Source organism: Mixophyes fleayi, chromosome 9 (assembly GCF_038048845.1).
Source record: "Mixophyes fleayi isolate aMixFle1 chromosome 9, aMixFle1.hap1, whole genome shotgun sequence".
In the NCBI taxonomy this organism is placed as follows: domain Eukaryota; kingdom Metazoa; phylum Chordata; class Amphibia; order Anura; family Limnodynastidae; genus Mixophyes; species Mixophyes fleayi.
Window position 1 is genome coordinate 114,451,123 of NC_134410.1, and position 23,242 is coordinate 114,474,364.

At 41.3% G+C, this 23,242-nt stretch overlaps 2 protein-coding genes across 3 annotated transcripts in view; both read left to right on the forward strand.

Moving 5' to 3' along the window:
- Positions 1-23,242, forward strand: part of PHYHD1 (phytanoyl-CoA dioxygenase domain containing 1) — a 276,211-nt gene that overhangs the window by 225,557 nt on the left and 27,412 nt on the right. The gene's annotated exons all lie outside the window — the stretch shown is intronic.
- On the forward strand, positions 2,000-22,412 carry LRRC8A (leucine rich repeat containing 8 VRAC subunit A). 2 transcript variants are annotated; one of them, XM_075185026.1, is made up of 4 exons: positions 2,000-2,186; positions 2,978-3,090; positions 7,881-10,038; positions 18,869-22,412. In XM_075185026.1, exons 3-4 carry the CDS (start codon positions 7,888-7,890, stop codon positions 19,142-19,144), a joined length of 2,427 nt encoding a protein of 808 aa, XP_075041127.1. In that variant the 5' UTR covers positions 2,000-2,186; positions 2,978-3,090; positions 7,881-7,887; the 3' UTR covers positions 19,145-22,412. The 2 variants fall into 2 exon arrangements, with proteins under 2 accessions (XP_075041127.1, XP_075041129.1); XM_075185028.1 differs by lacking the exons at positions 2,000-2,186; positions 2,978-3,090 and adding an exon at positions 7,500-7,723.

Genomic DNA, 23,242 nt, shown 5'->3' on the forward strand with positions numbered 1-23,242 from the left:
TATAACAGGTGCATGAAAGGGTGGGGTTATCCTAAAAGGAAAAAACACAGTAATACTGATCTGAATAACAAACATGAACAATGGGTGTGTCTGAAATCTAGTTAAGGAAAGGGACACCTCATATATGTGGGGGATGTTTTCTCAAATACAGACCATTTTGAAACATGTATTTTTCCCTCATAATCTGAACTTAATCCCAGATGTTTGGACAGCATGGCTTAATCAAAAAAGCTAGACGTATACATTTTGCCATTATTCAACATATAATGGTGTTGTTTGCTGCCCACACTAAACATTCTACTCTCCTTCCCCTTTCAGACTTAAATGGCATATGAATACCCTCCAACATGACCGCTTCCACCCAGTTGAAATTACTCTGCATCTGATGTGTACATTTTCTTTACTATTGCAGTTACCTCTGTTGAATTAATTAATCGAGAAGGATGTTTTACTTAACACAAATAAATTAATTCAGTACAGTTAACTGTAATATTAAATCAAGTGGGAAGATCAGGAGTAGAGCACTTTGTACCAGGTGGAAGAAGTCATGTTGGAGGGTTTGCATGGATGCTTAATACATAGGAAGGACTCCATTGCCAACCAATGCACAGAGCCAATATAGCTACTCTGAGGCAGCTTTAACTATAAAAAAAAAACCAAAGGAGCCAGGTGTTAATTTGTCTTTTAAAGCTGCATTGATCCCAATAATTAAGCTTGACACTTTAAAATGGTTGCAGCGGAGTAGGGATGGGCAGGAGTACCAATCAGAATCCACAGTCACAGATTGCAGCTTATGATTGGTCTAGAAAAAGGGCAAAAAGCAGGACCTGTTTTTAAATTTGCAGCTGCCTGGTCAAAGTGATGATTTATTCACCGACGAGCCAGGCTAAGCAGGAGATTTGAAACAGCAGTTCAGGCGGTAAAGTGGCTTGGCGCTATGGAGTTAGAATGGCGCCTGCACAATTACTATGAACCGAGTAATATATTTAGAAAAAGTAGACCAAAGTATACCAACCGACAGACAAATCATAATGTAACATTACAGAACATGCATCTGTACAGCAATGCTCGGCCTTCCCAGAAAAAAAAACACCCATTTGTTAACAATATTCATAGTTTCTTCTAAAACAATGAGAGGCAACAGACAGGACTTCAACTGTGGCCCCCAGCTCCTTCCTGCACGATTGTCAAATTAGTTAGCTATAACTTGTAACACTTGTTTAAAATACCTGCTGATGTGATTACAGATAGGTGCCTCTTTCTTTGATATTGTTGTAACTGACATTAATGGTACTGTGCGGCCCTTGTGCATTATCTAGCCTACCAATGTCAGGGGCTGGCTTGTACTGGGGAATGCAGGTAGCCCACTAAAGGACTATAATGCACCCCAGCCCCTAGACAGTGTTCTTGGAATTTAATATTAATTATTAGTATTATATCTATCAAAAACTTGTCAGACTTTTTATATAACTTTGTTGGCTAAATTTAGGCAACTATGCAGCATAACTAGAACGGGACGTACCTGGACACAGCGCCTCCTGCTGGTGGCCTATATGTAACTACAGGACAAGCCTCGTCCACTACTACGAAACGCAACCTGCACAGTACCGGAACGTACCTGGACACAGCGCCTCCTGCCGGTGGCCTGTATGTAACTACAGGACAAGCCTCGTCCACTACTACGAAACGCAACCTGCACAGTACCGGAACGTACCTGGACACAGCGCCCCCTGCTGGTGGCCGATATAGGCCCACAGGTAAAGGCTCACCTGTGCACGTAGTCTCCCGGAATCTGCGCCACATGTTACTCCCACTCCCATAGGGGCTACACCTCTCCTACAGAACTATAATACGGAAATTGGAGAATACGTACTATATCACCAATAGCTCCCCGTCCTAGGACCACGTCATGTAAGATTCCTTAGTTCTCCCCGTTAGGACGACACTGAGGTACAAGGGCGCTTACTTGCCAGGGACAAAGATGGCGGCCGGCGCCTCATGTTGCCCCGCCCTCTAAATGTGTTTGTCCCAGAGACACGCGATCCGCCCCCGCCTGCCGGATACCGGCTCCCAAACCCAGCCCCCCGGGATACCGGGCTGCTCCCGGGATCAGGCGTCACTTCCGGGGTGGGAATGTGGAGTGCAGCAGCCAGGGGCAGAGAACCGGCGATACCCCGGGATATCAGGTGAGGGCAGAGGGAGGATGTCATCAGGGTGTATACTGAGCAGAGCAGTAATAAGTGTGGTGATATATATGTATATATATCACAGTATACTAATGTAGTATAGGACAGTCATAAGGGGGGGGTGATATAACATAGATGTATATATATCACAGTATACTTCTATAGTATATGACAGTCATAAGGGGGTGATACAACATATATGTATATCTATCACAGTATACTTCTGTAGTATAGGACAGTTATAAGGGGAGTGATATAACATATATTTGTGTGTGTGTATATATATATATATATATATATGTGTGTGTGTATCCATCACTTTATACTTTTATAGTATAGGGCAGTGATGCCAGTGTATGGGTATAATCTGTTCATAGTGATGATTATATATAGAGACACATCATGTCGCACACCTTTATTCACTTATTGCAGAGTGTGGCTGACAGTAGGTTCTGCACCAGCCTCCTATAATAATGCACCAGATTGTTTCTGATGGGAGGGTGACTAACTATGGTGCCCTTATTTCTATTAGATAAAACCCATGCCCCCCTTTATTTGCTTCCTAGTGTTGTAGAAGTGGCTAATCACAGTTCGTGTCTTTTTTTTTTTGTGTGTGTGGAACTCAATGAAAATAATATAGAACAGCAAATCAATAGTTTTCTAAGGTATCCAAAACCTAGGACCAGATTAGTTACCGCTTCTATATTGCGATGTATATTTACAGGAATACCTTGTACTGTGTTATATTGGTTTGACATATTGAATACATTCTTTTTTCCATCTTTTTAAAGGTATAGCTGCTCCCATGGAGTTAAGGACCTGTGAATATTGCTGTATCATTAAGACTTTATGCCTGTTATTTCACACCCGGTCTGAGTACAGATAGCATTGTCTCTATCCCAAGGTAAGCCGTAGGGTACATTGATGGAAGCAGCAAGCTATGCATCCATTTGACTTATCACGTGTCTGCAATCTGAGCACCGGTTGTGGTTCTCTCCTTACAGTGGTTTATTTCTGACCAGACTGGTGTTGTGTACTTCCAGCTGACTCAGCAGTGGACGGTTTGATACCACACCTTCTCCACCGCCCAATGCCAGTATAGAGTTATACTTGTATGTTTGCCAAAAATATCCAGTGCACACATCTTCAAATTACTGCTAATGTTTAACTCCGGTGAATGAAAATTGCTGCCTTAGTTTTTGTCAGGATCATGTCATTATCTTTAAATAAGCTTAATAGTCAGGCCATGCCCTAGTACTGTTGCTGGTTCCTAGCAAATTGATAGGTTGCATATTGATTTAGCCCACAAAATAGATGTCTCCAGTTACACACACAGACCGAGAGAGACTAAGGGCAATTTAATAGCAGCCAATTAACCTACCAGTATGTTTTTGGAGTGTGGGAGGAAACTGGAACACCTGGAGGAAACCCACGCAAACACGGGAGAACATACAAACTCCTCACAGATAAGGTCAAGGTCGGGAATCGAACTCATGACCCCAGTGCTGTGAGGCAGAAGTGCTAACCACTAAGCCACCGTGCTGCCCGGTTGACAAAATCATGACATAAATATTACTATTAGGGATGCTGAGAAAAGATGCGCTAGCTGTGGAGAGCTATCTCTTTCTCAACAGAAATATAAATATATCGGGGTGCCCTGTGGTGGGATCAGTAGTCTTGTGTTAATGGGCAAGTTTGTTTCAGCAACAATATGGTGCTGGTGGGTGGATACATGGGATAGGCAAGTTGTTTATTTACAGTCACTTTTAAAAAGTAAATCTCTTTGGAGGACAAATCATAGTGTTCTGGTTTGAAGCTTGAAATCCAATTCTTTCTAATTATATTGTAATGATAACAATAAAGTTGATTGGTCATAGCTTAACATTCTCATCATTTTCATATAATGTAAATTATTCTTTTATTCTTCTAATATGACTTTATAATGTTTTGTAGCATATGCATATTTTAGAAGGCGATATGTTCTTGTTTGGTTGCATTAGAGCTTATAATTCCATTCATTCACCTAAGTGGAGTCATGGATAGTTCATCTAAGCACATATCCATTGTTCAAAGTCATTGGGGGAGATTCAGTTATGTACACATTACTGTAGATTATGCTATTGAAAACTTTGCTCATATTTGCTCGCACTTCTATGGGGCGAGGTGCCGCTGAAAATCGCCTCGATGTTCCGTTGCGCATATTGCCGGCTATTACGGTAAGAAATATCCGCTAATTTATCTGCGCACCTCTATGGGACCAGGGGGAACATGAACGGAGATTTCTGCAAAAACTCTGCCGCGATGTATCTCCACGGTCTATTCTGGGGACACATCTCGTTACCTTGTGCCGAATTGAATCTGCCCTAATGAGGTGCAAGCAAACAAAATGAGCAAAAAAAAAATTCCGTCACCCGGTAACACACCGTGTGATGCTACTGCGACATTTTAGTCTCCCCCGTAGATGTGAACATGGATTGTGTGTTTCTTTTCATTGAGCTTGTACATATGAATGATGGTACAAAGCTCACTTTTCATATCGCCAGCTCACAACACTGAACAATACTGGCATTATAGCAAGAGTGACACATTATGGAATAAATGCATCTCATTGCTCTTTTATGCAGAGAACATACTCGGTGGTAAGTGAGGGCTTGTTATAAAGCCCTGTAAGTCTACCTTCAATATAGAAAGGAAGTGTTATAGATGGAGATTGAGTTGATAACGTACACCAGAGAAGTTTTTGGGTTTTATTTAAAACAATTTAAATAAAGTTGGGCTCCTACAAACAGCCTTTATTTTACTGTTTGTAGCTGTCATGAAATATAGATTTTTTTTTTTTTTTATCTCTTACTGCACTTAACAAAGTTGTCCTAAAATGTGGAAAAATAGTGTGGATGTTCAACTCCTCTCTGTTTACCCTGCTCACTGTCTTGTGAAATGTCTCTTATGCTCAATACCAGTTCTGCAACGGAAGCTTACTCCGCCATGTATGTGAGAGGTAGACTTTCATATGTTATAAAGCTCTTTTGTTCATGGTCTATACTAGCTGCTAAATGACGCATTATAGAGGCTGCACTGTGTATGTTGTTTTTTTTTTATTTGTTTTGTCGGCTTTTATTTTCTTGGCTGTTGAGAGAGAGGACAGGTTTTAGGTTCATTGTTTGTGGTTACCCAATGGGAGTTTATATATGGCCTGTAACTATCTTTATAGACCATATGAAAACTCAGCTCTCTGTCCTAAATAGGAACTTTTTGACCTTGGCAGAGCCTAAGCAGAGTTTTGTTTTTAAGTAAACGGTGCAAGTGAAAAAAATAAAACATTACAATAGAAGAGTTGTTTACTTGTATACAGTAACCTATTTTAGGTGGATGGAGGGGGGCCTTGTTTGAGAGAGCCCTTTCTTTTGTCTCTAAACAAAGATACTTTTATTGTGCGTGAATTATCTTGCCCTCAGGTGATTGTTCTCCTGTTAGCTCGCCTAATTATCTTCAGTTTAGTTACATGAGAATTGTTTTACTTCACTCTTGGCCTATTAGAGCGTTGTAGAGTGGCACGGGTTGGCGTAAGTATTGAAGGGCAGCACAGAAGAGCTTACACTCAGCACATGTAAAGGCAGAACCACGTTTCCCAAACTCTACCTTGGCGTGTTCAGATTGGATCACCTAGTATGGCATGTTCGGTGGCTCGCAAAATCGGAGTGAAGTCTTGAAATGTTGACCAGCCGGAGTACTGTGACAGAACAAAATCTGCTTCATGTCAAAGCTAGCTGAGCTCACACTGTTTATTATGCTAGCTCTCTGCTATGTTACCCCCTTGTCATTTCTATACTCTGTCATCTAAGCATGCAGCAATGTAGACAGGTTTCGCACGTGCCCCCAAGCTCCATCATAGACTATTGCATTTAATAGGGTTCAGCTGTTATACGTGTATTTGATATAAGTGGCGCATCATTACAAGATTGCACTAATGTAGCAACAATTGAACCCAGTGGTACAGTAAGATTGAAGTGTCTTGTTGGCAGAATAGCTAATTACTCATGACATTAGTATCACTTGTTTTTCCTGAGTAGCTCCCATATAAGGTAATTGAAGCAGAGCATTTTATCATAGTCTTTTCCTTGTTCATAATATATACAGCAGAGTTCAGCAAAGCCTTGACTGATGTAAGCCAGCAAATATTAACCCTTGCAAGGCTAGAAACTTTAACACATGTCCATTATTTTTAATTTAGTTCCACTTCATGGGCACAGAGACCGGTGTTTGTCACCTGTGTACTCCATGGCGAAGTAATGGAGATTATATTAGGGGATCCCTATGTAAAATGGATCCCTGACGGAGAATTAAAATATGACAGACCATGAGCTCCAAAATAAAATGTTCATAGTCCGTTGTCTGTTTCAGTATTCCAATTTTAAGTGTGGGAGCACGTGCCAAAGCTCAAGTGTGTACATAACTTTAAGCTGCTTAGCCACAACTCTTATTCAGGTTCTACCCCCCCTACGACTAACGTGAAATAATGTAGTTCTTTTTAAATGTCTTGGCTATTTTTGGAACACCAATATATCAATACTGCAATACTGCAGAAATATTATGCCCTGGACTGCTATGACACCAGAATTAGGTAGCAGCGTACAGTCTTAGCATCAGAATGGTCCCTGCAGCCAGGCTGGTTTATGGGTGATGCTTGTAAATTTTGTTATGAAGGATGTTTGTGCTATTTTTGCAGTTAGTGGCTTGGTCTTCTGAAAGGTGACCTTCTGCGCCTCTCCTAATGGAGTTATTCCGCCTGCATACCAGTGGTGTGTGGGAAGTCTGTTTATTAACCCGACCCCGGCAATTTCCTGAGATTCTTTTACATCTATAGAACAAGTACATCTTGAAAAGGACACACTGAGCACAATTTAATAGCCCCCCCAGGGCTTAATTAACCAGTATAACTAATCTTTAAAGGGTTTTACGTTACACATTTCCCACCAGCATTTATCATTTGTGTACAGCAGCTTGCAGCTCTCCAGCTGTTGAGGAACTGAGCAGATCCTGACAGACTAGCAAGGCATGCTGGAACTTGTAGTTCCTCAACACCTGACAGGCCCTAGGCTTCCTAAGACTGCTGCGTTTCTTTTTAAACTAGTATTCTCCTAATGCAGACTTCAGTCATGTAGAGGTTAAGAGTAGAACAGACAGTCCCTTGATAGTAGACATGTTATTCCCAGCCCCAGTGTGTGGTTTCCTGTCAATGATATCTTCTAAGCAGCTGTTTATATAATTTTATTATTTTGTGGCATAAAATGTCTGTTGTGTTTGGGTTTTAATGACCCCAGTTCCGTACTCTTGACAAAGGGCTGCAGTGAATTGGAGTGTTATATTCAGGCTCTGGCTCACTGTTTACGAAGCCAAGGTCTCTTAGGTGTTTGTTTTCCAGTCCTGGTTGTGGGACACTGAAAGCAAATCCTGGTGGAAGTAATCTTGTCCCCCAGAAGGGGTATTCTAGAAATATGCTGCATTTTCTTATTCGCTTATCTAAAGTTAAATTGGAGGTATGTATTTCCTGTACTAATTTTAATTCCCTTTAGTCCTGTCTTCTCTCGTCTCTGTATGGCTGTCCTTACCTTTGGCATTGCTGATATAAATAGACAAGCGTATGCTCTGGGATTCGGCGCTGTATTGAAACCTGTTCTGTTTGCTTGTTTCCAGGTGAGCCATGATTCCTGTGACAGAACTTCGGTATTTTGCTGACACGCAGCCAGCTTACCGTATCCTTAAGCCCTGGTGGGATGTCTTCACGGACTACATCTCCATCGTCATGCTTATGATCGCTGTGTTTGGAGGCACCCTACAGGTCACCCAGGATAAGATGATCTGTCTTCCTTGCAAATGGGTCACTCACGACAGCTGCAATGATTCTTACCGGGCCTGGACATCCGTAGAAACAGAATACGCCAACACTAGCTTGGTGCCTCCTGCTGGATTGGGACCCACAGGAATAAAATATGACTTGGATAGACATCAGTACAACTACGTTGATGCGGTTTGTTATGAGAACCGTCTGCACTGGTTTGCAAAGTATTTTCCTTACCTTGTATTGTTGCACACTTTGATCTTCCTGGCGTGCAGCAACTTTTGGTTCAAGTTCCCCCGTACCAGCTCCAAGTTGGAGCATTTTGTCTCGATACTGCTCAAGTGCTTTGACTCGCCTTGGACTACTCGGGCCCTGTCCGAAACTGTAGTGGAGGAGAGTGATCCCAAACCTACCGGGGGAAAGATGAATGGCTCAGTGGACAAAAAGTCTTCTACGGCTAGCGAAGATGTTGAAGCCACCGTGCCCATGCTCCAGAGGAGCAAGTCCAGGGTGGAACAGGGTATCGTTGACAGATCAGAGACTGGAGTGCTTGATAAAAAGGAAGGCGAGCAGGCGAAAGCCTTGTTCGAGAAGGTTAAAAAGTTCAGGACGCACGTGGAAGAAGGCGATATAGTATACAGACTGTACATGCGACAAACAATTATCAAAGTAATTAAGTTTATTCTGATTCTCTGCTACACTGTGTATTATGTCAGCAGCATCACCTTTGACGTGGACTGTAAGGTGGACATTGAAAGCCTCACCGGCTATCGAATGTATCGCTGTGCCCATCCGCTAGCCACCCTTTTCAAAATCTTGGCTTCTTTCTACATCAGCCTGGTGGGCTTTTATGGCTTGGTCTGTGTGTACACCCTCTGGTGGATGCTGAGACGGTCCCTTAAGAAATATTCCTTCGAGTCCATCCGAGAGGAAAGCAGCTATAGTGACATCCCAGATGTCAAGAACGACTTTGCCTTCATGCTACATCTTATAGACCAGTACGATCCACTGTATTCCAAGCGCTTTGCCGTCTTTTTGTCAGAAGTTAGCGAGAACAAGTTGAGACAACTTAACCTCAATCACGAGTGGACATTGGACAAGCTACGCCAACGAATCACCAAGAACTCTCAGGACAAACTTGAGCTGCATCTGTTCATGCTAAGCGGGATACCTGACACCGTCTTTGACCTTGTAGAGCTGGAGGTGCTGAAACTAGAACTCATACCAGATGTCACCATCCCTCCTAGTATTGCCCAGCTCACTGGCTTAAAAGAGCTCTGGCTTTACCACACAGCAGCGAAAATTGAGGCTCCAGCTCTGGCCTTTCTCCGAGAGAATCTGAAATCGTTACACATCAAATTTACAGATATCAAGGAGATTCCATTGTGGATCTATAGCTTGAAGACTCTTGAGGAGCTGCACTTGACTGGTAACTTGAGTGCTGAAAATAATAGGTACATAGTCATTGACGGACTCCGAGAACTAAAGAGGCTGAAAGTCTTGAGATTGAAGAGTAACCTTACTAAACTGCCCCAGGTGGTGACTGACGTAGGTGTCCATCTACAGAAGCTTTCGGTCAACAATGAGGGCACCAAGTTGATGGTGCTCAACAGTCTTAAGAAAATGGTGAACCTAACCGAGCTGGAGCTGGTCCGCTGCGACTTGGAGAGGATCCCTCACTCCATTTTCAGCCTCCACAACCTTCAGGAAATAGATTTGAAGGACAACAATTTGAAGACCATTGAGGAGATCATCAGCTTCCAGCACCTGCATAGACTGACCTGCCTGAAGCTCTGGTACAACCATATTGCCTATATACCCATTCAGATTGGCAATCTGGCAAACCTTGAGCGACTTTACCTTAACCGCAACAAGATAGATAAAATACCAACGCAGCTGTTCTTCTGTCGAAAGCTCCGGCATCTGGACCTGAGCCACAATACCCTAAGTGGCATCCCACCGGATATTGGGCAACTGCAGAATCTGCAATATTTCTCTGTTACTGCTAACCACGTGAGTATCTTCCCTTCACAATTATTATTGATATCTTTGTACATTACTAAGATTTTACAGATCTCTAACCATGGAAGCTACATTGATAATTAAGCAATGTTTTTTGGTTATCAATTTAAACAGGTTTTTTATTTATATAACCCACACCATTACATATTGGTGTTTTATGGGCACATAATCTTATATAACTGAAAGTGGCGCTATTTTGCATTCACTTTCAAACCTGGTAACTAGGAGACGCCTTAACGTGACTCTAAATTATTGCTCGTTTGCTGGCCGGAACTTATCGTGTTTCTCCACCGTGATTGGAGGATGAGAAAAATAAGTAGCTGGAAAGATACTGAAGACAGATTCAATAAGGTTATGTGTATATCTTTGTTTACACGAAGTTCCCCACACACTATATATTGAGTAAAACATGAGTGGAGAACCCCTTTGAAGGGGGAACTATAATGAAGTCTTAACTGAAATATATTGTGGCAGTGACTAAATTGATCATTTTATTTACAGGCCTAAAAAATTATTAAAAAAAGCAACTTATGGGGGGAGATAATTAGCCGCGAAGTGTCTCAAATGTCTGCGAGACACTTCATGGCGGAGAGGTGCGAGGGAAAATGAGTGGAGACTTCTACCATAATTGCCGGCAAGGTGCACGGAGCGCTGTCCACGCGCCATGTCGCCGGCAATTGAATCTCGCCCATGGTGTCTGAGCCAGCAGCTGTAATGGCTTCTTTCCAGAGATCTGTCAGTGCTGACATCTATGATCTATAACCAAAAAAAAAGTACAGTATAGTTATCCTTTAATATTTATATTAAATACAACAGTAAAATAAAATATAGCCTGTTTAATTTTGACTCTTGCAATCTTCTTAGTTTTGCTGTTAAATTAGCCATGTCCACTTCTTAAAATTGACCTTCGTGATGGTAAAAATGTGGTAATGTATTTTCAGTTAACATTATTTAAGAATCTTTATAGCAGGGAAAGATCACAATACAGGGTTCTGGAATTCTATCCGTAATCTTTTTTTAATAGGGTCCAGATCATAATTATAATTATATTTGCTGTCCTTCTTTGGAAAAACCAAACCGTCTTTACGTATAGGTTGAATTGTCACATCGTGTGTTGGGTTTCAGAACAGATCTCTTTATGTTGCTCTGATTCTGAAAAAAATCACTGACTTTTGCTGATTTTTATGCATAGCTGTTGGCAACTTTAAAGGGGATCTCTGCTTAGACGTTTTATTTGATTTCTGGGGTTTCTTTTCCATCTTACCCTCAGCTCACAATTTACTGGGGTAAATTTATTCAAACTTCTGCTTTTTAGAAGTGTAAGTGTTGCCCATGGAAACCAATCAGATTCTAGCTATTAGTTTGTAGAGTGTGCTAGATAAATAAAAACTAGAATCTGATTGGTTACTATGGGCAACACCTTCACTTTTCCTTTTTTTGGGAGTAAATCTACTCCACTGTTCTACTTCTGGGTGCTGACTGTAAAATGTTCCACTTGCAGCATTTATCACAGAGTATGCTAGGGCATTCGAGCAGGCCTGGCTCACCTCTGTGGCTCTCCAGGTGTTGTGAAACTACAAGTCCCAGCATGCTTTGCCAGTAGGTAGCCAGCCAGGCATTCTGGGACTTGTAGTTTCACAACAGCTGGATGACCACAGGTTGGCCAGGCCTGCATTAGACTATAGCACATTATAGTTTAAAGGAAAAAAAAAATCATATACAACCACACTCTACTAGATCCTAGACCAGTGTTGGCTAACCTGTGACACTCCAGGTGTTGTGAAACTACAAGTCCCAGCATGCTTTGCCATATTATAGCAGCTTATTGCTGAAAGGGTATGCTGGGACTTGTAGTTTCACAACACCTGGAGTGTCACAGGTTAGCCAACACTGTCCTAGACCTTAGATATACCATATAGATATATAGGGTATTTAAATGGGACAATCTGGTAAATACATTTCAGGACTGATAAATGAAACAAATAGTTCTTCTCTATTCAGCTAACACCGAGCTAAATCACTGAAATTAAATTAAACTTTTGGTCATTAAGTGGTAAAAAAAAAAAAAAGTAAATGTTAATAGATCACTGCAAAGCAACAAAACCCTTGTATGACTGTTATGAGCTGGAGGATTTTCTGTAAAAGGCGTTTTAATAATTGATTAACCTTGTTCAATTTTTGTTACTCATCAGGAAGCCGCAGTGGACAAGCCTGACTGATGTCCAGGAATTTTCTGTAAAAATGAGTCTCTGCGGTTCTCTAGATATTGATCAAACATATGTTTTTCATATATTCCAATAAACTGTGATGCATTCTGTTCTAAATGCAGGGTAGTAGCTGGAACCACAGGGATATTTTAAGTTTCTTACATATTTATTACTATATTAGAACATATCCTTTGGAATAGGTTTGTTCTGCTCTAACACACAGGAGTTAATATTGCAAGTTCAACACACATTTCTAAAGCGTGGTAAACAACATTAACATATTTATTACACAAACACACACACACACTCTTGTTTTGAGTCAAGGTTTTCAAGGTTGCTTAAGCTTCCCAACATTGTCATGCAAGTTCAGGAAAAAAAACTTCATACTACACGTCGACTTCGATGTCAACCGTGGCACACCAAAGCAACACGAAATCTTCAAAAACTGTCCCTTAAAGCAGAACGTCACTGGCGTAAATCTCGAAACTCTAATGACTTCTTCACATATACTTCTGTCTACCACTCCTATCGAAATGCTCTGGACACTGCAAAACAAACATACTTTCAATCTCTTATCTATGCTCAGGCTTCTAACCCCAAACGCCTTTTCAATACATTTAATCATCTTCTCAATCCTCCCACCCCGAACCCTCCATCTACTATCAGTGCTCAGGATCTTGCTTCCTACTTCAAGGACAAGATTGACAAGATCAGACTAGAAATGGTATCCTCTTCCTCAACAAGCCATCAGCTCATTTCCTTCCCACTACCCTCTGACACCCTTTCTTCATTTGACCCCACAAATGAAGAGGAAATTTCTACGCTCTTCTTATCTTCCTACTCTACCTCCTGTCCTCTTGATCCTATTTCCTCGCAAATTGGTAGATCCCTGTCTTCTGTGCTCATTTCACCTCTAACTCAAATCTGTAATCTCTCGCTCTCTACTGGCATCTTTCCATCACTATACAAGCATGCAGTGATTACTCCTATTCTAAAAAAACAAGATTCCGACCCAAACTCTCTATCAAATTACCGTCCCATCTCTCAGCTCCCTTGCCCCTCCAAGCTTCTAGAGAGACTTGCCTACACTCGCCTCACACGCTTTCTTTCCGCAAACAACCTGTTGGATCCTCTTCAGTCTGGCTTTCGTTCTCAACACTCCACAGAGACTGCGCTGACCAAGGTTGTTAATGATCTGATCACTGCTAAGACTGAACGCCATTACTCTCTCCTAATTCTCCTTGATCTCTCGGCTGCATTTGACACCGTTGACCACTCTCTTCTCATACAAACGCTGCAATCCCTAGGTCTTCAAGACACAGTTCTATCCTGGTTCTCATCTTACCTCTCTAATCGCTCTTTCACTGTTAATTTCTCTGGAGCCACCTCTGCTCCGCTTCCCCTATCAGTTGGAGTACCACAAGGCTCGGTGCTAGGTCCTCTGCTGTTCTCTATCTATACCGCTTCTCTTGGAAATCTAATAAGTTCCTTTGGCTTTCAGTATCATCTCTATGCGGATGATACCCAAATCTATCTATCCTCTCCTGATATCTCGACATCTGTGTTGTCCCGTGTAACTGACTGTCTTTCTGCCATATCATCTTGGATGTCCTCTCGTCAACTCAAACTTAATCTTTCTAAAACAGAGTTAATAATATTCCCACACGCCAACAAGAGCATACCTAACATTTCTATCTCTGTTGATAACATGACCATAAATCCCACCCCACAAGCTCGCTGCCTAGGTGTAATCCTTGATTCACGCCTATCCTTTGTTCCCCACATTGACTATATCTAAATCATGTTACATACATCTAAAGAACATTTCCAGAATCCGCACATATCTCACACAAGACACTGCTAAAACCTTAATTCATGCACTAATCATCTCCCGCATTGACTATTGCAATTCCCTCCTTACTGGTCTTCCCAAAAACAGACTCAAACCCCTAAAATCTATTTTGCATGCTTCGGCAAGACTGATTTTCCTTGCAAATAGCTATTCCTCTGTTGAATCACTCTGTATGTCTCTACACTGGCTGCCTGTCTTCTACCGAATCCAATATAAAATACTTTTACTAACCTACAAGGCCATCAACAAAGCTGCACCAACATACATCTCCTCTCTTGTCTCAAAATATCTCCCAACTCGGCAACTCCGTTCTGCAAAAGATCTGCGTCTCTCATCCACCCTCATTACATCCTCCCATTCCCGGTTACAGGACTTTTTTCGGGCTGCACCCACTCTATGGAACTCTCTCCCTCGCACAATAAGACTCTCCTCTGTTCTACAAACTTTCAAGCGTTCTCTGAAAACCTACCTATTCAGACAAGCTTATAATATTCCTCAACCACCATCTTAACCTCACTACCTTTAGCCTGTTACACAATTTCACAGAAGACAACTACCCCCGGACCAACATTGTTGTGTGACAGGATCATTTAGCTTATGAGTCACCTTACCTTTGCAGTCTGGCTGGGCCAAGATGCAAAATGTATACTTAACCTCATGTGTCAATCTCCCATTGTCCCATAGATTGTAAGCTTGCGAGCAGGGCCTTCTCACCTCTTTGTCTGTTTTACCCAGTTTGTTTATTAGTTTATTACGTTTGTTCCCAATTGTAAAGCGCTACGGAATATGTTGGCGCTATATAAATAAATGATGAGGATGATGATGATGCCCCCATCTGCACACGCCCACTTTTAAACCCCACCCCTCTCACTGTCAGTGAATCTACACTATCCCGACAAAATTGGGACAGTTTGGAGATATGCTTAAGCATGAACACTTGGCACAATACAATGGAGCTCTATAAGTACTCATTAAGTACATGTTACACTGTGCTGCAGGGGAAATTTTGTCCCCACTTTTAACAGAGCTTTCAAAGCACAAGGTTTTGGGTGGTGTTTTGTAACATCCACGTATATAAACCCTTTACAGCAGGTAATTACCATGGCCTTATCTGTGTGGAGTTTGTATGTTCTCCCCGTGTTTGCGTGGGTTTCCTCTGGGTGCTCCGGTTTCCTCCCACACTCCAAAAACATACTGGTAGGTTAATTGGCTTCTATTAAATTGCCCTTGGTCTCTCTCGGTCTGTGTGTTAGGGGATTTAGATTGTAAGTACCATTAAATGGAATTAATTTGGGAGAATCTATAATGGAAAAGGATTTGGGAGTGCTCGTAGACAGTAGACTTAGCAATAGTGCTCAATGTCAAGCAGCAGCTGCAAGGGCAAACAAAGTATTGGCATGCATAAAAAGGGGCATAGATGCAAGGGAAGACAGTGTAATTTTGCCACTGTATAAATCATTGGTAAGACCTCATCTTGAATATGCAGTACAGTTCTGGGCACCACTCTATAAAAAAGATAATTTGGAACTAGAAAGGGTTCAGAGAAGGGCGACAAAATTGATAAAGGGTATGGAGTCATTAAGTTATGAGGAAAGGTTAGCCAGTTTAGGCATGTTTACTTTAGAAAAGAGGCGTCTAAGGGGAGATATGATTACTATGTACAAATACATTAGGGGTCAATACAGAGAGCTTTCATGGGAACTTTTTACCCCAAGGACCATACACAGGACACGTGGTCATCCCCTAAGGTTAGAGGAGAGGAAATTTCACAACCAGCAAAGGAAGGGGTTCTTTACAGTAAGGGCAGTCAAGATATGGAATTCATTGCCAGGGAAGGTTGTGATGGCAGATTCAATAGATATGTTTAAGAAAGGGTTAGACAAATTTTTAGCGGAAAGGTGTATCCAGGGATACGACCGTTAATTTAAAATAAAGGATAGTAGTGGATATAGGGTAAAAATTGGATTGCAATATTGAGTCTGGGGGGGATTTTCAAAATTGAAACAGATGGGCGGTTGCCTACTCTGGATTAATTACAAATATAAGTGCAGGATCGCAGGAGATCCAAAATAGGTTGAACTTGATGGACTGGTGTCTTTTTTCAACATCATCAACTATGTAATGGGGCAGGGACTGATGTGAATGAGTTCTCTGTACAGCGCTGCGGAATTAGTGGCGCTATATAAATAGATGATCATGCCATATGATTCCTAGCGTTGTATTTTATGATGGGGATAGCCCTTCTCATTTGCTGTGCAGCTTGCATGCTTTGGAATTCGGTTCCCTTCAATTATATTTCTTTTAAAGGCAAATTGCAACATATCCCAACGAGATTTATTGCACATAACATGCATGACGCCACAAAATTGCATCATGCGCGTGTACCAGATTCTGGTGCTGTGGGTGAATTTTGAACATACCACCACCATTGCAATTCACCACTGCCTGGTTGCTCGGCCATGCTGTGCTCCCCACCGATCTCTCCCTCTGCTCTGGTCTACCAATTCATCCTGGACCCTCCCACTTAACCCATTCCTTCCTTTGCTGTTCTTGTCTCAGCGTCTCCCCAGCTGCCCTCCACACCTGGCCCCTGTTTCATTCTTCAGGATAAATCCACCTTAGTGATCCTGTAACTGCGCTGTTTGTACGGATGGATAGAACATTTATCTGATATTGGGCAGCTCAGCTGGCAGTGAAGTTGTATTTTCAGCCAATGATTTAACCATTTTATATCCCGGCGCTCCTGTCTCCTATTAAGTGTGTGTCCTCATAAAAATGTTGCTGTATCTGCGTTGTCACTAATTGGCTGATAATGTTGTCTATAGGTTCCCTCTGTTGTAGACTTGTGATAGACCTGTAGACACTACAAAAAAGTTCTCCTGATGCCAAATCCTTAACAGTTTTACCAACGATTAAAAATAAACAAACAAAAAAACACGATTAGCAGCCGATTCCTGTGTACACACTATACACGTTTTCCACGATTTACCTTCAGATCTGTGCTCTTCATCTGTCATAACCATCGGCTGAAAAGATGGTGACTCTGCACACTCCATAGAGATCTATGGACACTGCCGGTGGTGAGTGCGTACACACTGCAGGATTGGAAAGACATTGTTCCATCGTTGAATGACCTCTTTTGTCAGGATTAAAAATCAAATTAAACCATACAATGTGCTTTGGAATGATAATCATTCATCGTTGGAGCGTACACACTGATGCGATATCGGGCTGACCGGTCGTTTATCATGTGATTGGCCCGATAATCTGCTGAATACACTTTAATGTGTACCCAGCCTAAGTTGGAATGTTTAGCTTGCCACTTATTTCCCGGTGCATTGATTACTCTACCCTCTATCACAAAGACAGAACACACAAACATTTTTATCTCCAACAAAATCAAGATAGGGGCTCAAAGAATTGTGTTATCCCATTAAATAATGTAACATCTGACGACTTTGTGACGCTCGTGCTGAATTATACCCTGCCTATTTGACTTTAGTGTCATTAGAATTTGATAGGCATGATTGATATATTACGATTATTAAGCAAGTTGCTTTGTGTAACATCTGCTTGTCATTCACAAATATTAAAGTTTCCCGGAACTTTAGAAAGATAAGATTGTGATCCTAGGGGGGGCAATCCTAACTTGTTTTATTTTGAAATATTCTAGAAGTCTTTTTAGTAAAACTATGAAAGACATGGGCTGAAGATGGAAAACAATAGTGTCTATTTAACAACATAATAAAAGGGGAAATGGAAGGTCAAACATCTTCACGTTTACCAGTGTTCTGTACACAGAGGAGATGGCTATTGTTCGGGCTGAATAAATATTTACAAGATTGCAGACTTATTAATTGCTAACGCCGACCACACACTGTTCTATTACAGCCAATATTGGGCAGGTAGCCTGATCTCACAGCATTGTGGCCCAAAAATGACAAATGGCGTTCCCATCAAAATTAATTAGATTGTTATCGAGTCTGTCGGTAAATGTGGTTAGATGATGACCGATATCGGCGTGTGTGGTCATCTTCCAGTGACATTACCAGTCACCAGTTGGAAGATATATGGCTGGATATCGTCCCTCCTCCTTGTGTGGCCAATCTGGAGCAGCTTATGTGGTCATTTTCAGGAACTTTGAGCCTTAGTGATGTCACTAGTCATTGGTGACTTGCACTTTTTTATATGTACTGGTTCCATCCACAAAATATCTGATTGTGCTATGGGTTTTTTTGCCAACAAGAACTTATAATTATTATTATAAATTTTTATTTATAGGGCGCCACTAGGTGCCCGTAGCGCCGTACAGGGACAAACGAAATTACAATACGAGGTGAGACAGCACAGTAACTCAGTGAGCTCAAAGCACAGCTATGGGTGGGGGGGGAGGGGAGAGGGGATGGTCTGCATACTATGGAGCCCAAGAGGGAGGGCACGGATGACAGGGAAACTCCCAGAGGGGAGAGGAGGGAGCGAGAGGGGACAGGGGGGGGGGAAGAGGGTCCTCGAGGAGGAGGGCTAGGTAGCTAGAGAAGATTTAAAAGTGGTGAAGACAGGAGGAGAGATGACCCTGCTCAAAGGAGTGTACAATATACGGGGTAGATATGATAGATAATTATACTATTATCTATCATTAGTACGTGAACACTTTTCTTATTGCATTAGTTTATATTTTAAGCTTTAATGGCTCTTTACATAGTCACTGTGTCTCATTTGCCTTTAAGATGATCCAGTCATTGACGTTCTCTTCCTCCCGCAGATCGAGAACCTGCCCCCAGAGCTTTTCCAGTGCAAGAAACTGCGTACCCTCAACCTAGGGAACAACGGCCTGCAGTCCCTCCCTTCCCGAGTGGGCGAGCTCACCAACCTGACGCAGATGGAGCTGCGGGGTAACAGACTGGAGTGCCTTCCGGTGGAGCTGGGAGATTGCCACCTGCTGAAGCGGAGCGGGCTGGTGGTGGAGGAGGACTTGTTTAACACCCTGCCGCTGGAGGTGAAGGAGAAGTTAACAAGAGCAGACAAAGAACAAGTGTGAGAGAGACCTGCCCAGTCATATAGAGGATGTCAAGGGAATCCGTTCTTTCTACTAATCACTGTCGGAGGGAGCCCTGGTATACAGCATGGCACCAAGCTGGGCACTAATTGACTTCAATCCCCCTCTCACTTAAATACCCGATATGGGTTATGATATTGACACAAGGATCACCGAACAAATTCTGCCTGTCTGTACTAGTTGCCGTTGCTGCATACTGGATGATCCCCTCTCTAGCGGAGAAAGAAGGCCTCCGCCTACTCCTGTTAGTCACAGACTGCCGTTCGCCGGTCAGATAGCTTTAGTGTCTATGGCATAAATTCCATCCAATGTTTCTTCCTGTAGTGTTATTTTTAGGTTGTTTTTATTTGCTTTGCTATAATCATCTCCATCTGCACTAATTAACATTTTTTTTTTTAAAAAATAACCTTGTTTTGCATGACGGGGGAACGGAAAGACCCAGTTCTCCTAAGAGTCTTATTTTAAATGCCCCCCTTTCCTCCTGCTGAGCTGTTTGGTAATTCCATGCAAAGTGGACCACTGTGCCAAAGTAACGGACGATATTAACCAAGTGCCCTCTGCTCTAAACATTAAAGCTGCCTTTTCCTTACAAAATGCAATGTAAAGTAGTGATAGCAATCCGTTAACAAAGCTTAATGTTTTGTTTTTTTTAGTAGTGTGGCAATGTTTAAAGCTGAATTTTTTAAAAGTCCTATTGCCTGCAAAAATGTAGCTTTAGCTATAAAATCTAGATGTAGGGACTTGGGCTGTAACATAACACATCTGCGGACCACTGATTACCTCACGGCGCACAGTTTGCTGTGTCTGGCGACGTTGTGCTGTGGGGAGTGGCTTGTTTGTGGTATGGGGACCCCTTCACCTTGCATGTTAGAGATGGGTCCTGTTATCTCCTGCGCCCTGCTGTCATACACTAGATGAGAGGGAGGGGTGGGGCTGAATCTGAGATATGAACCATGTAATTTCTATTGTTCACCAAAAAACAGTGCAGTCGTGAGGAAATAAGCCTTTACCCAGCAGGCAGTGCGAGAGGCTGTTGCAGTCACTGAAGTCTAGTTATCTCTGTGAGGCAGCCATTTTGTGAGGTGCCATGCAAAGGAATTGGTGGAATGGAAGAAATAAAGTTATCTCACTAGATGCATTTCACTTTTAGTGTTTTAGAATGCCAGTATTACCAAAATATATGTGTTTTGTTTTGTTTTTTTTACCTTCCTTAACTTAAAATGCCTTCAGAACAGGGCTGCCTGTATTAAACCATTAAATGTGTGTTCACTTAAGCTTGCTGCACACATGGCAACCTGGACACTCGCTCTGATCAATGAAAGACCACTGACCACTTTAGTAGTGCACCATGTAACCAAATTTCTTAAATCTTGATTTATCAAGCCTAAAAAGCAAAGTGGGGGTGTAGCCCATAGCAACCAATCAGATTCTAGCTATCATTTATCTAGTACAATCTAGAAAATGATAGCTAGAATCTGATTGGTTGCTGTAAGCAACACCTCCACTGTTAATTTTTGGAAGGTTGGATAAATCTACCCCTTAGTGTGTTACAAATTATAGGTGGAACGCTGGTCACCCAGTGATCCCACACACAAAGTTTGGTATCACAAAGTGCAGGTTAGATTAAAAAGGACTAAATTGCCCAACTAGATCTGGTCAAGTGTGGTTAGCCCAACTATGCAGAAAGATGTCTAAATTCTAATTAATAATTAGTGGCTTTTCATTGTTGGACTGTGATTTGTATGGCCCTTTTAATAAATCACCTTATAATGGCCCAATGTGGAGTAATAACATTTATAAATAATTTCTATAGTGCACCTACACATAAGCCTATAGTATGAACTAATTCTAGTGGATTGGAGACAAAGGCCTGATTCATTAAGGAAAGTTAAGCAAAAAATTGAGTAAGTTTTCGTACTAAAGTTTTCTGGACAAAACCATGTTGCAATGCAAGGGGTGCAAATGAGTTTATTATTTTGCACCTAAGGAAAATACTTTCTTTTTTTCATGTAGCACACAAATACTTGATAGCTTATTTGTACACTGAAATTTAAAGTTGATCTAGGACATGCCCTACCCCAACTATAAATCTGTCCCCACATTTTAAATTTACCTCCCCCTCCAGTGCAACATGGTTTTGCCTTACTTGCTTACTTTTGCTTAACTTTCATAAATGAGTTAGGCCCATGGTCACTTTTTCTGTATAATATACAATAACCAACTTCTATCGGCCAATGGGTTGGAAACCCAAGTGTGAGCCTAAAACTTTTATCACAGGAAGTGGTTCTAAAATTTAAATCTGAGCAAGCTGAAGGCCAGTAGTCCACATTTTGGGTACATTGCTAAAATTGTAGACATGTACAAATTGTCAGAGCGGAGCGTTTTTATAAAGCTAGTCTTGTTTTGTAATTTATTGATGAGGTAAATACAAATCACATATATTTCAGTGCTACTTTCTTTACTGTTATGTTTTTTTATGTGGCTTATATTTGGGGCTGTTTTTTTTTTGTGATTTATTTTTTTTGTTTTTGTTTTAAACTTTTATTGTAAATTTAAGTTGTATTTATTTTTTATTGTTGTGTGTTTTCTCTGCATCAGGAATGTGCCTGTTTTGTAATATCCTGTCATCCAAAGATTTTTTGTTTTTTGTTTTTTATTGGCTACATTGCCGTACAGATGTCTTCCATACTCTGCAGATGTAAAGGATATTCTTTGGGGGTAGTACATATTTGTTCTAACCTGTTCCTTTTAGCTGTCTGCATCAGGTTGCATTTTTGTGCCCTCTTATGTCATTTTTATTCCTCCTGTCATTTTGACATTACTTATGGTTCACCTATACTTTTATATTTCTGTCATGTTAAGTAAAACCTATACACAAGTTATTTTGTGAAGATAAACTTATTTTTCTGTACGTATGCATTAAATCCAACAGCTGTACTGCACGCTCGAGGATACAATCCCTTTTAATTTGTCTTTGTTTTGTTAAGAGATTTAAACATCACACGCCCCATTATTCAGGTAGAACTAAACTACTCCAAAAAAGTTTGTTATTAAAGACCGCTGCTAGCAATACACACACCCGTATAAGTTTCAAATCTCAAAAGAGCTGAAGAGGTTTGCGCCAAGACTGTGTTCCATGGTGAAAGCAAGCGATAGACCGGACTTCCTGTATTCAAGATTACAGCACTCGCTCATGGAGAATTACAGAACACAAGTACCTTTAATAAAATGTTACATATCAAACCTGTAATGTTTCTGATCTAATATTTATGTATTTGTGAATTTTACAAGGTGCTTTTTTTTTTTTATAGCCGTATAGGTTGCTATTTGAAACATGTGAATTTAGTAGTTTCGCCCCTGGTGTATTTCGGTAGGGTATGTATAGCTGCCTGTTGGACGTTTGCCTGCTTTCAACTGAAGCATCAAGAGCCATTGCTTTTATAATCAGTAGACCACCACAAGGGCTGGATGGTCAGTACTGACTTCCAACTCTGCACACAGCAAAAATACATTGGGCGGTCCCTGAGGCAGGTGACATTTGTGAAGTCCAGCGTGAGTTCTGGCGGTGTGGCCCTTGTAGTGTAGGGGAAACACACCACGGGTAGACGTACAACCATCCCTCAGTATGTTTTGTTTTCGAATGTGTCTGGTTTACTTTTTAAGTCTAGAATTTTACCACGTACAACGGATATGTATTTTATTTTATTTTTGTTTCATGTGCATGATCTCAGGTAATTTTTCTTATCCAACTTCTAACTTTTTTGCAGTTGCTTTTTCATTCATGAATCAAAGCCTCTTTGGGTAAGGAAATAAGTGAACTATGATTACCATAAAGTCTTCAGCCAGGTACGGGTTTAAAGGGAACCTGAAAATTGTAATAGTAGAGCATGAAAGTACACCTCTCACCTACCAGTACTGTAGGCGGCCATTTTGGGACTATAACCATAGTACAGTCCTGAGAATGTGGATTATCAAAAAAAAACTATAAACCCCCTAGTTTATAGTTAAGGGTACACACTGATGGTTCAGCCCATAAAATAGCTGCTTTCTATGGTTGTAGGAAATGGTTTCATGATAACT

Bases quoted from the DNA above. Each gene is read 5' to 3' on its own strand.
- LRRC8A (XM_075185026.1), top strand. From the start codon at position 7,888: ATGATTCCTGTGACAGAACTTCGGTATTTTGCTGACACGCAGCCAGCT. The intron at 10,039-18,868 runs GTGAGTATCTTC...TTCCTCCCGCAG, and splicing joins TCTCTGTTACTGCTAACCAC to ATCGAGAACCTGCCCCCAGA.